This window comes from Gambusia affinis, linkage group LG04 (genome assembly GCF_019740435.1).
Source record: "Gambusia affinis linkage group LG04, SWU_Gaff_1.0, whole genome shotgun sequence".
Lineage (NCBI taxonomy): Eukaryota > Metazoa > Chordata > Actinopteri > Cyprinodontiformes > Poeciliidae > Gambusia > Gambusia affinis.
The window spans coordinates 9,815,621-9,830,105 of record NC_057871.1 but is presented as its reverse complement, the minus strand read 5'-3'; the positions used below and the strand labels follow the sequence as shown (position 1 = coordinate 9,830,105).

General features: G+C 37.9%; 1 protein-coding gene across 10 annotated transcripts in view; it reads left to right on the top strand.

Annotated features, from left to right (window-relative positions):
* Positions 1-14,485, top strand: part of adgrl3.1 (adhesion G protein-coupled receptor L3.1) — a 163,225-nt gene that overhangs the window by 30,242 nt on the left and 118,498 nt on the right. For all 10 annotated transcript variants that reach the window (XM_044115192.1, XM_044115193.1, XM_044115194.1 and 7 more), the window contains exon 3: positions 13,142-13,307. In XM_044115192.1, coding sequence (XP_043971127.1) covers positions 13,148-13,307 — 160 coding nt within the window. In that variant the 5' untranslated portion in view covers positions 13,142-13,147. The remainder of the gene's footprint in view (positions 1-13,141; positions 13,308-14,485) is intronic.

The window sequence follows — 14,485 nt, the reverse complement described above, 5'->3', positions numbered from 1 at the left end:
CAATTATATGGCAACCACATTTAAGCTCTAAGCCTACACACAAGGATCAGCCCTGCAGGGAACAGCAATAACTCTTAATTTTTATCTATTTATTTTTTCCATATCTTGATGCTCCAGGTAATTTTTTTCCTAGCGCACTGCTGGGCCTCCTTAATCCCAGCAAACTTTGAAGAAAAATCTCTTCCTCAGTGCAGATTCCCGTCTTTGTTCCCAGAGAACTAAAAACCCAACATCAAACAAATGTATTTGTAGACAAATGTTCCCTCTTCACCGTGGACATCCGTCACGGGATGTAATGTGCACATCACAGTGCTCAGCTTTGCTGCCGTCAAATGGTCTCAAAAGGATTGTAACATTCAATGTATTCTGTGATATGTGAGTGAGGGGTATTCTTTATGAGTCCACCAGTGCGTTTTCTTATGCATAAGTGAAGGTGACAGTCTGGAAGCGAATGTATCCTCTTATCCATCTGTATTTTCAAGGCCATTTTCTCAGTATTTAGACAATGCAGCCTTAAGTGACCCCTTTTATATTTATATGCCAGTGTTGATGCTTATGTATTATTGAATCTTGAAGAGCCTGGTAAACACCCCTGAAAGGTCTATTTGAATAAATATTTCAAGACCTCAATATAGTTCACGACTGCAAAAGCAAAAGGTTAGGTGCTTGATGGCTTATGCAGAAATCTCTTTTTCTTTGCCCGACTTTACTGGATCACTGGGATCTGAAATTTGCTGATTCTGAGCAAATCTTTGAAAGTTTGCGTTTCTCTGAGCCAGTATTTGGATGTCCTATTAGAGGGATAGGAGAAGCAGTCTCGTTATCTAGACTAGAGGGATCTCTTTCAAGTAAGGTTATTTTGAAATGCAAAACAAAGGATGAGGAGCCCATGAAGAGCGGTAAACATTTCTAATCATCTTTACTGAGCGTCAAGGAGGAACTGCATTGACAGAGGATGAGGCACAAGAAATGCTTTGAACGAAACGGGGATTGAAAAAAGATTGCATAAATGTGAACGAAAGGTCCAGAACTTGAAAAAGATTAACTGATAGTTGATGAAGCTCCTATTTATTTAGAGATTTGAGGATATTCGCCTATGAAGCCTGCTTCTTGGGGGTTTAAATGTATGCCACAAGTCTTGCATCTGGCCTGTTTTTTTCTGCCTCCTTCATCAAAGCACCATCATTCATTGCTGAGGTGGCTGTTCTTCGTACTGTATGGGATGACTTTCTCTTCCCCCCTCTGACAAATACAATCGCATGTGCACATAAATGCTGCCTCCGGGTTTAAGGCACAGCTTTGACGGATCCATTTTGACAGTACTGGGTTCAGAGCACAGCGACAGAGGGGAAGAGGGAGATGGCGTCGGGGGGAAGAGGGAAGGTGGTATGAAGGAGATGACAGATGAATCAAAGGGAGGAAAATAACGGCTGTGGCAGTAAAATCAACATCAATGCATCTCTCGCTGACATAATTGAGTGTATCAGAGATAGTTTTGTAAAGCATTAGTTTTCCCCTTTATGGGTGACTCTCTTCTATTTGTAGAAAACTGCAGCGTCATCTGTGTGACTACATGTGATCGTAGGTTTAGAAATGTGCAGTGTTTTGCAAAAATATTCATTCATAGCCCTTGAACTTTTTCGCCTCACAAGCAGAAACTTAAAATAATTTTACTGGGATTTTATGTAAGAGACTAAAACCTCAAGTAGAAGGAGAATTATACATAGTTTTCTCATTGTTTTAGATTATTTTCTTGTCCTGGAAAATTTTCAGTTGTGCCATGGTAAATGAAATGATAAATGTCCTGTACACCCATAGAGCTTTATCAAGTCCAGAAGACCCCAAAGTACTTCACACTACTTTCAGTCATTCACTCACACATGGTGGCAACAACAGAGGTGAAAGGAATGGGGATCAAGCCAGCAACCCACTGATTGTGGGGCAAACTCCTCCACAAACTCCTGCCACCATCGTCCCAATAACTGATAATTTGAACAGTGCTTTGTAAACTGGAATTGGCTATTTGACAAAGGAGCAACTTCTAAAATACATTTCAGTGTAAGGGGCTTTGTTTCTACCTTTAACAGAGTGTAAAGCTCATCATGTTGAGTATTTCAATCAGATTATCTGTAATTTGAGTTGTCCTATGCGGCAGATGTAACATAATAGGCTCCAGTTCTGACAACATCATATTCAACAGACGTGTGCATCTCCATTTCAAATCTGAAGTGACATTTGCTTTTACCTTTGAAGCAGAGTGAGACATGAGCATACTTATATCCCTGATGAGCACAATTTTATTGTGTTTCAAGTTGCTACTGTGTCTGTGAAATAAGAAGTTTTATTGAAAAGTTTCTGTTTCTCGAAACCCACAGACTACCCCAAAAAGATGAAGAAGATGAGAAAGGACTTTGAGGAAAAAAAAAATCTCTTCTAGTTCAATGTTTGCTCAGTATCACTGGTTGGATGTTTGAACATGGTGTGAAAGGGGGCTAGAAGTGAACAGAGGCAACATTCCCTGTGCCTGTTATGTCTCACACTGGTACAAACATGGATTTGAACTTTTTGGTGTTGTTTTTTCTCCGAAAATAAACTTTCAGCCAACTTAAATCCAAATGTCCTTGCCAGTAAATATTAGGATTCTGATGTTCCAATTTTTAACAACATGTATTTTTACCACTGAGCAATACAAGATTATTTATTAAAGAGTACCTTTTGGAAAGATTTCACACAACACTTTTATATTTTTGTAGCTTTTTTATGGTATTACTAAAAATGGTAAGAATGTTCATTCTGTCAGCACGGGAATCAATCAAGTCTAGTGTTTTTCACAAGTTTATTTTCTTCATTAACCTCCATTTTCAGATGTTTGTATTTGATAAGCTCGCAAATGAACATTCTCTAATCATTTGTTGCTCAAAGTACAAGTGCTTTTAAAAGCAATCTGTGTTTTATTGTTCAGGACTAAATGATGAAAACCTTAAATCATTGATTATTAGTCCCTCAAGGAGAAACAAATTCACCAAAAAGCTAGGATTTACATTTTATAATCCAACTGTAAAGCTATTTAGATTTAGTATAGGAGAACTGTACTATAATGGAATATGAAATGACAATGTTGCTAGAGTGAATCATCTCTTCCTAGTACTTTAATGTCCACAAGGCATAAAATGCAGTTTAGTTAAAAAAATTAGGAGTTACAAATATACATATTATAAATAGCGACCTATCTTGTACATGCTGTACATCAAGTTTGTGTCTCTAAGCCTGTTAGCGATAGCATTTTAAAGACGAATGTTGTAAATTACATTCCATCTTATCATGAAGCAATTTTCTAATGGGTTAGCAAGCAGTATCTATCTGCAGTATAGCTGGTGAAAAGGTTGGCTAGGTTTCCACAAGAGAAATGCTCAGTTTCATAAATGTTTTAAAATTCAAAAATTGTAAGCCAGGCTCTCAAAACAAATAGCACTGTAGTTCTAGATAATACGATTAGCTTTGATATCTTGGTCAACTTTGACAGCCTTTTGTTCTTTTGACAGGTAGGGCAAATGCAAATATATTTTGGCATCATGCAGAGTAGCATGTTTGGAGCAAATGAATTCTAATTTATATGCATATATAGATTGGGGCTGAAATGATTAATTGGACGAAGGATGGTGAATTGTGATGAATCATTTATTGATATAACCATTAATTAATCCGTTTATTGTTACCTGGATTATCAGGATTAGTAAATTGTCCAAAAATTTGACCATTTGCTGAAAAGCAACATACTCAGAGCAGTAATTAAGCCAAAATTGTACAAAAATGTTTACAAATTGCATTTAAAATAAAAAAAAACAACAACTTTGCAAATATATTCCAATTTCAGAATTTTAAAGAGGCAGTATTATGTATTTTAATCAAGTTAGGTCTGTTACATTCAGTTGTTTATATATCAAATATGACTTAAAAAATTGACTTAGCAATTTAACGTGTTGAACTTAGGTCTCTGTCTCTTTAATAACTCTTGAGTGAATGAAAAATTCTTATACAGCCACGCAGTAAATATACCAAAAGTTGTTGAACAGAAACACAATGTTGTTTGAGTCTGAAACTTTTTATATTGTATCCCAGTCTGATGTTTGAGAATTGTTTTTATAAATTTTTTACCGGGAAAAGACTGTTCCATTGTTTTAAAATTAGCTTCATATTCCCTTACCTTTTGGAATTTCTGTGTTTCACCGTCTCCTGCTCCCCTCCCCATTTATATTATCATCATCGTTTCTGCCTTGATTAATCCATCCATCTTTCCGTTTTTATTTTTCCAATCATTATTCCTCCCTGGTCCTCTCTGCGTGTTATGCTATTTCATCTTCTGCCCTCTGTTTTTATCCTCCATCTTCTTTTCCTTCCCCTACACTCCCATCTGCTCCGCTTCTCCTCCCCTTGCAGTGTTTCCTTGCATATCTCCACCTCAACCCATCTAGTCTCATGAGGAAGGCAGCGCGTGCAGAGTTGATTAGACTGGAGCATTTGAAAGTTCAGAGCAGAGCGCAACAGAAAGTGGTGACTAGCCGGCAGGCAGAGACAAATCAAAACGGATGTGCCTTGCACAACGAGGTTGTTGGCGAAGGATTTTCAGGGTGGTTTCAGTGCATTGGATTTCTGGGAGCGTCCTCAGAGCAGTCAGAGTCAGCCATGCGGAAACTGCAGTGGTCCGGTCAAAGCAGGAGCTTTCCCCAGATGCATAGCATGTCAAACACAGAGGCAAAGGATGGTCTGCTGTTTAAAAATGTTTTAGACACGCATACACACCTACACACACACACACACACACACACATATATATATACATATATATATACATACATACATAGCAGGTATAGAATACCCCAGAAGACTTAAAAATCTTGTAGCTTTTTTGACTAATGGGAGCTGAGTACATAGCCATACACAGCTTACAGAACCCTCTATGATTTTAGGACCTCCTCGCAATTATGACCTAATTTGTGATGGTCTGCTACATAAAATTCTAATAAAATAGATTAATAAAATGTGAAAAAAATTTAACATGCATAGATACGTTTGCACAATTCTGTATATAATCTAAATATCACAGATAAAAAGATGGCAACCACTACCTACCACAGACTTTTAAATGAGGATATTGCATTTATACCATAATGACTAAAACATGTCCCACAGATGTTGGGGTGACCCATACCTTCCAGGCTACTTTCTAGCACTCTGTGGTTCTCTAGTGCTCAGCTCAGCCACACAAAAGAATTACAAACAGTCCTGCATGAAATAAATCTCTGTGCAGATTGTCTTTAGGCCACAGATGACAATTGTGCACATTCCTACAATGAAACTGCCCCTCACCCATGTTTGCGCACACACACGTTGGCGCTTTCAACTGTGTGCCTACTGTACATGTTGGGATACTGCCAGTGGGATGGTATCATGCTGCTTCCGCTGCTTTGGTAATAGATACAGAATCAGAGTGAAAGACACAAGCTGACACGACTGTTTGTCTTGTCGAGTTAAGATTTGACCAGCACAAACACTAACTTGTCATTAATTGTGATTTTAATGTAGTCAGAGGGGGCCATGTGTGTGACCTCTCCCTATCCTTAAGTTGAAGCACAACAGATACATGCTGTGGCCATGTTCCCAAGATGTTGATATTGTTTTGGAGCTGACAGTATGTTTCCTCTGAGCCTCTGGTCATGCTGAGGGGCAGCTCACTGCCAGTTAGTTTCTCTCAGCACAGAATTTGTCCTGTCCTACTTTGTTTTGTCTACATGACAATAATGTTTTTTTTTTTTTCATTATATGTACAACATAAGCAGAGATTAGACATGTAATGATGCACTGAACTCACAAAATGAGACAATACAAAACATTACATGGAATCTTAGCTTTATTTTGTTATGAAAAACTAAACATTCATTTGAGAAGAACTTTGCAATTTTAAGTGCACTCTTGGTTTGACTTGTCTATGTATGCATTGTTTTCATGTTTGTGTCAATCTGTGGTGGATACTTGTATAAAGCGCAGAGGCGGGGTCATGCCATGTTTAGTTGATGTAAAGAAGGGCATTACAAAGACTGTAAAACATACTGAATCAATAGGGACTGACATTTTAAAATGCCTTGGGCATTTGATGTCAAAGATTATTGTGGATAGTATGGTTATTACGATACCAAAATATCATACTTCATGCCCATGAAAATACTCAATCCCATTTTTGACACTGCAGATCTTTTAAATAAATGGGTTTTTTTTCTGATAAAGATAAAAAAAAATTCTAACCAATAAGAGTGTAAAATATTCCATTTGTTAAGCCAATGAATTGTTTTGGCAACCCTATGCTAAGTTTGATAAAAGAGCAGTACCATTGTGGATTTACTAGAAAGTGTGGATGCTCAAGAGTTTAACTCCACTGAAAACATCTGCTAAAGTTTTGTTCTCTCTCACAAGAGAAGGTTAGGAATCGACCTTCACCTGCGCTGTTCAACATGTCTGTGTGCTGCGTGCATCTTTCAAAAGTGGCCTGTATTTGTGTGCACTGTGGTGGTTTTGCATGCCACACGCATGGGTCAGGTACAGTGATCTGTTTTGTGCTTGCCCTCAGATAATATCCTGCAGGCGTCCCTAGCTTCAAACACACATCCTTATTCACTTTCGTTGTTGCTCTCAATAACTCTTGAGCTTGTGCTGTCCTCTTCACCACATAGCTGTCCAGTCTTTTGAAAACGATTGGTACTAGAAAGCCATAAATTAGCCGCGTTGCAGTGTCCACAGTGTGTGAAAAAAAAGTAGTGGCATATAGTCCGGATATTACGGTTTGTGGAAAATCATCTGTGACTCAGTGCTTTAGATAAATGCAACCAGCTGGGTCAGACTGAACAGGAATTAAATCCGTATTGTTCTGAACAGTCCCCAGACTATGTATATTGATAATGATTATGTCATACCATGGATTATTCTATGAGTTCTGATGTAACTATTTAGGACAGGAAATTACTATGGAAAAAACACACTACATTTATCTTGAGTGACGTCATTCTAAGATTTTTAACTAATATCTCAATGTTAGAACAACGCCCTTTTCCAACCAGAACTAGTTGGCACTCGCTTGCCCTGTACCACTCCTGCCCTGATGTTCCTATTGTCCAGAGTGGAACCAGCCGTCTCCATAATCAAAACCAATATGCAAAGTTTTTACATTTCTAACACAGTCTAAATTAGCCAAAGTCAGGTCTTGAATATAATTGAAAATAGCATTTTAAATAAAACCTTACAACTTTGTGCTTCTACTGGGTTCATTATACCATTTCTTTTGCGCCTAAAATGCTGAGTGCCTGTATGCTGTCCAATAAACTATTTAAGTGCAGTTTTTACAGCTGTAGTTTCAGGAAACAGCTGTCGTTTCTGATTTTAACCAAAAAACATGCAGGCGTTCACTGACAGAGAAGTGGTCCATGGTTGTTAAACTTACCTGGCAAGCCAACCGAAGGTAATTTACCATAGCTTGGCAGACACATGCCATTTTACTGAACATGGTGCATAACCTCTTGAGCTTTGTTCTGCACCAACTTCTCTGTCCAACCAAGCATACAATGAACAACTGACGAGACTAAAGAATGAGAAGTACAGGTAAAAAAGACAAAGTGAAGGAAAACGACAAGGGAAAGAAACATGCATGAACTGCAGTGTGCTTTCTGATTCAATTGTAGCACAATGCAGAACAAACTGACCAGATAAAATGCATGGGCAATTAGAACTCTTAAAGAGGTGCATGCAAATGTGTTTTTTTTCATGAAAAGCACAATATAGATCTTATTACACTGTATTGTTTTAATACTTTATTCAAAGTTAGGGATTTATCAGATTAATGTCAACTAATGAAACTTCTGAATAAGCTCAGTTTTGCTTGCCTTGTAAAAAAAATTGTACACAAAAAAGTAGATATCTTGCAAAGGAATTTGAGTTTTTCAGTTTTATTTGATTTGGCTTTTGTGAGTTATGTTATGGACTGCTTCACTGAGAATAATAATTCTTGTCAGAAATCCATATACAGTAGTCATGGATTCTACACTTGTTTCTTGAGTGATTTGAGCTTTTGTTTTGTTCACAATTTGAGTTATAGACAACATATAAGTGAAATTACTTATAGACCTATAAATGGGTACAAAGGTTTATATTTTTTTGTGGATTTTCTCTAATCTGCACAGGGTCATAATTGTACATACAAGCTCAAATGTGTACAACCCTTCCCCCTGCAACTCCCCAAGTGGTATTTAGTTAAATATCATAATTATAGCAGTCTTTCAGTAGAGTTAAAGTCATTGTCATTCTGGAACCTGAATCTTGACTAACTGTATAATCAGTCACAGTTTGGTTTTCTTTAAGTCTTTAACCCCAAGTACACATGAAAACAGGTGTTGGAATGGATAAAGTGTTTGGTATGGCTCTTTCTCGACTCTGTTGAAAATATGTTAACTATTAAAGGAGGGACCTTGCCAGAAAGCCAACTTCAAAAAATGAACTTTTCCATTACTGATACTCATTATGTTTAGTTTTATATAAGTGCACGGTTTAAACCACAAATATAACATTAGGACAGCTTATAAGCTGTGTTTGGCAACTTGGGGTGTACAGCATAACCTAATAAAGTGAGAAGCACTTATGTGTGAAAGTTTGTATGTGCAAGTCAGGGGGTACCAATGCAAGTGCAAATGCATGTGCATGTGTCTGCAAATGACACATGTTGACAAGGTAGCCCAAACCGGTCAGCACTCATTAGTGAAAAAGAGAATCCCTGAATGAAGAGTGCTCTGACAGCCAGGGTACTCGTTAGGCGACTGCACACACACACTCAGGCACACACACACAATTAGCCCAACGTAAATTAGCTCATTCATAGATGCGACCAAGTCTGTTAGTCTTGCGACCTTAGTGACAGCTCCGGTTATGTCGACCCTGTAGGGAATGAATATTTGGAGCAGAAAAAATTGGGACATTAAAACTGTATCACTTGTGCATGCAAAGCTAGGAAGCACTATGACCTCATGTTTGTTTTAGGCTCATATACATTTTTTGCTGATGTCAAAATTCACTAATTCAGCCAGTCATATGACGTCAAACTGATGAAGAAAACTTGCTGAAGTTCAGGCCGAGCAGCAGAATGGGGAAGAAAGGACATTTAAGTGACTTTGAACATGGCAAGGTTGTTTTGCCAGACAGATTGATCTGGAGATTTTAGAAATTGCTGATTTTCTAACTGGTTCACTGAAGTTGATCTGAAAAAACAAACAAAACAATCCAGCCAGTGGGAGCTTTATGGATGAAAATGCCTTGCTGGCGTTGTCAGAGAATGGACAAAGTGGTTGAAAATTATTTTAAAAAAAACCTGTTAAAGCTTTAAATCACCAGTGTTTACAATGAAAATATGTGGAAAACCTTATGTGAAAACCTATCATGTTAAACTTTAAAGGACATGGGCTACAGCAGCAGCAAATCGCACTGAATTAAGGGAGCTCTATGGACAAAAATGCTGTCTAGCAAGGTGTACCTTATTGAGTGACTTTGGTTGTACAATTTCAGAAAGTGGACAACTTTGGCCCAAACCTTTCACCTGGGTTTGAATTTGTGGTCTCTCATTACAGCAGGTACATACAACACCCTAAATTGAGGATTGTCTCATTCTTTTGTTCTGGTCTTGGCTACTAGTTGATGTTTTGTCTCGGTTCCTGTCTGTTTGGGTGTGGCTCCACTGAGATACAGTAGCACTAGCTCAGCTGAAAGAAATGTGGAGTTCATTCCAAGAGATCTTCCCTTATTTAACTCTTTTTACCAGTTATAAGGTTCACAGAGACAAATGATTTTACCAGAGCTTATTTTCACAGCAGTCTGAGTACAGTGTAAACACATCACATATGTTCTGATAATTAGCATCATTAGTGCCTGTTTATTCATAATATTTTAACCAATCAGCACATTAAGATGATGAACAGAAATAGGTTAGAAACACATGGCTTTGCTTTGGGGCTATAGCTTTTGTCTGTTCATTACAGACTCTGTAGATGGAAAATCATTTTATGTCTTTATTTCAGCATATGGGAGGATGCAGTGCTGCTGAATTATTTACGCAACTACAGTGGTGTGACTTTGGTTTAGTCCTAGATTGCTTTGGGCTATTACAGCACTATTGTCTGTGAGGACACCACAGACAATAAGGGCACAGAAGAAAATGAAAGAGTTAATTAGGCGACGGGAGGGATGCTGGTGGAGCTTAAAGAGTGATGGAATAGCTTTTGAATTATGAAACAGTGGATGGAATGCTGCGACGGGTGGCATCCAGCCATATGTTACCACACAGCTCCTCTATCTAGCCAGGGACAGCTGGTCAGATTGCTCATGTTCAACTGAGTTAGGGACCAATCAATCAAAAGCGGGCAACTTGTTCGGCCGTTTAGGCAGAAGCCAGAATAATACACGGGACACTATTGTGAGTGTATCACTTTGGCGGCAATTAGGAATTTGTCAAGAACTGTTAGCAGATATGAAATCTCTCTCACATGGAAGCTTCTACTTACAGAATTAAACGGGTTTGGATGCTAACTAATCCGTGTCTATTTTCCACACAGAAATGCCCAGTGATGTCTTATTCTGATGCTTCATCAATTTACCAATTTGTATTGAATTTGGATTCTCATAACATAAATTGACAGCAGAAATCATTATATTTTTAAGCTAAAAAAAAAGAATAACATGTAAAAAAGAACCCCCACTATTTTACAAAGTAAGAAAAAGCAACAGTAAACATTTTCCAGAGTTGGAAAATTATGATCAAAGTTCTTTAAAATACTCAACTGATTTCATAACATGTTTGGACTGCTTTGTTGTGGAATGCAAATCAAATTTCCTCTTGTACTGTTCAGCTTCAGCGGAAATTAAGTTTAGCTTGAGTGTCCACGATAATAATCTTAAATTAATTTTCAATTTCAAGGATTTCGCTTGCCATCCAAAAACAAACAACAAAAAAAATCCAGATAACTTTACAACCCTTATCATGCCTTGTGTTGTCTGTTCTGAGAGATTCAGATTCAGCATAGACATGCCTAAAGGCATAGCCATCTGTCAAGTGTGCAGAATAAATGTTTTCCTTTTTTCTTTTTTCTTTTTTTTTTGCATCTGAGTCATTCTCTTTTTGCAACTAAAATTTTTTTCAAGTTCTGAAAAATATCTGAGAAGCTATTTGACTTCACAGCTCTGATATGATTGAGACAGCCTGATATTGTCTTAGTCTCTTCTGGGCCAAAATGATATGGCCACATTGATCAATAGTCTCTGTTACACATGATTTATTTCCCATGGCTCAGGCTGTCTGCTTTGTTCCATCTGTCCCCAGCTCTTGCAAATTTCTGCTGCCTCTCTTTCTCTCAAAGTCTCACACACACAAACTTGACATGAATTCTTAGTCTGGGCTGTGTCCAGGTTCCCTTGAAAATGGAGACCATTTAGGCTCAAAATAGGACTTCTGCTGCCTTTGAACCATCCCTATGAAAAATTTGTTTGATACATATCTAGGCACATTATATAGCAGGGGTCCTTCTGAATACCTAAAAAAAAAACAAAAATATATGTGTGTGTATGTATGTATTTAAATATATATAGAGTATAGTATGTCAAATGTATAAATATTCCATATCCCATGATTAAAACTGGTGACTTTGAAGGTGCAAACACATAGCAATTGAGTTACTTCCTGAGTGGGCGAGTGAGCCAGTGATTGAACAATGTTGGCCTGCTTTAATCAGTTCATAAAAAAGAAGTGGATACAAGCCTCACCAGTCTGTCGCTGTTACAACTTATCTCAGAGACCACTGTCTAATAATTGTTTATTGCTAATGGACCATGAAATGAACAATTAGATCGGGACATCAATGTATTTCACACTTTGATGCTGATGTGGAATGCCAAGTGGAGTGAAGCTTGATACAGATAGAACATCAACAGTAGCGAGTGTTTAGTCTTGGATCTCTCTCATGTTATTATAGATGTTGTGTATGTATTGGGATATGATGTGTTTTTCTTGTAACATATTTCTTAACAAATCATCCTGTTCATCCAGCAAGGTCATTTGAATTTATTTTAAAATTAAAATGTATAGAAAATCTTTTTAATTTCAAAATTTTGTTCTCTTCTGTCATATTGGTTCTTGACTTGCCCTGTATGCTAGCGGTTTGAAAAATGCTTGCCATTTGAAGTTAATCATTTATTTTGAGGATTTTCTTTAGCATTCAGGTACTTTTTAATTTTCTTTACCTTTAGAGATTAACCATGATAACATAACATGCAACATTCCAGTATCAAATCGTTTTAACACCATCTATTCCAGTAATCTTTAAGAGATTTGGGGAAAAATCTGGCGAAGATATTGCATAAACCTGAACTTGTGTTTAATAATAGCTGGCCTACTGTTTCCAACTGTGCAACATTTTGCTGAGTTTAGTACAGAAACAAATTAGTATAGGTCAGATTTTTTAAATATTGGTGATCAGCCAGAAAACTGCAATCAGTGCACCCCTAGTTTCTTTTAATTATAGCAATAATAACTTTTAATCCTGCTGCACTTGCAGGAGAGAAAACTGCTGGAATTAACAACAAAATTTGGGGGCATTTTTAAAAAACACAGATATTATTACCTGCTTTCTTTCTGTCTGCTTTCTGTCTGCTTGCAAGAGGGAACTCACCTGACTCAGCACTCGCAGGTGTCGGTGACAGAGTAGAAGCATGTGTTTTTGTCCAGCTTTTGTTAACTTTGCCATTATCACTTTTAAAACTTTGCGATGAGCTCATGCTTGGTGCGCATAGCGCCTTGCCCACTTAAATATGTGTGACAAAATAAAAAAGCCACCACATAGGGACAGAAATTGCCCACGATGTGGTCTGGCCTTTCTTATAAAGACTGATTAAAATCAATAACATTAACTGTGAACATCTACAATTACTATATGTGACGGTCGTCTTGAAGGGGGTGGGTGCTCTTGTTGGTGGGGCAGGAATTCTACTTCTTTGACAGAGAATCTTATTGTGTTTTGATATGACATCCAACTGAGCAAGTCTTCTCTGTGTCTATCTGCAGGCCTGTATGGTGTCAGGTATACTGAGCTGTGAAAGAAACAGCTCAGCACTCGAGCGCCTGGGCTCAGCAGGAAGCACCTCTATGTTCGCTTCCAGGTCAAAATCAGACGCCATGTGGGCCAGATGCCTGATGTTCATCTCAGTGTTGATCGCACCCATCGCCATAGGTAAGAAACAAGCTCAGATTGATGAGTCTTAAACAGACAGAGTTTTGTTTTCAAAACTGTTTTAGCTCTTAATTTGTAATAATTTACATCATCCTCTGTTTTATTACTGTACACTTTGGCCAAACCCACAGTTATACTACACACACACATGCGCGCGCTAGCTGTGCAGATGCAGCCCCAGTAGGTCATGTCCACATTACCTCTTCTCTCCTGTGACAGTGAGCTTGAAAGACTCCAAAAACAGAGCTCTGGCCCACTTGGACTTAATCCCATTAATGGCCATTGTCAATCACACTTTGCCCACTGTGTGCTTGTTCACACGCCTGCTGCCACACAGATGAAATACTTTAAATGCTGAAATACTCAGCGCCCACACAGACCCTCTTCAGACACACACTCAGGCGCACACCCGCACACACGCACACACACGCAAGCAAACAAACACGCAGTCTTTCCAAGTCGGCAGCCACTCAAGGCACACAAACACCACGGGCTTTGCTTCAGCACCAAGAGACGAGTTTCAGTCAGGGGCATTTGCATCAATGTCTGAAGAATAAGTCGACAAATGCAAATCAGGGTGTTTATGCTGGGTGAGGATTAGCTGAAACAAAAAGTGTTCTGCTTGAGAAAACACGGAAGCAAACACACCCTTTTCTCCACCAAACCAAGTCTTGTCATTATCACAGCTTTGTAAACACAAAACATGCTTATGATAAAAATATTCATGGCAAAATGTACATTTATAAGTTTAGAGTATTTATGAAACAAAAAAAGAACTACAACTAAATGAGTTGACTAGATTACAATATTTAAGGGTGAGAACTTAGATCTGTTTTCTGAAGGTAATTTGGTATTTTTAGTTTCAGAAAACTTATGCATTGAGTCAGCTGTTTCAAAGAATTGAGAATGTTTCTATCTTGTCATTAGGATTAATTGAGATATATAAATCAACTGGCTGGAGCTCATAATCGGCTCCAATAAAGAGGTCAGATACAAAGATTTTTTTTTAACCCATTTCCTTACATTTCTTAATTTCCTGTTGGATTCAAAACTACTCCCTCTGTGAAAAACCATTCATAATGTAATTTGTATTTCTTTAGTTCAACTTTTTGTGTGGTTTTTTTTTGTGTGGTTTTTTTCACTGCAGGAATTGTGGTATCTTGTTCAAAAGGAGTTTG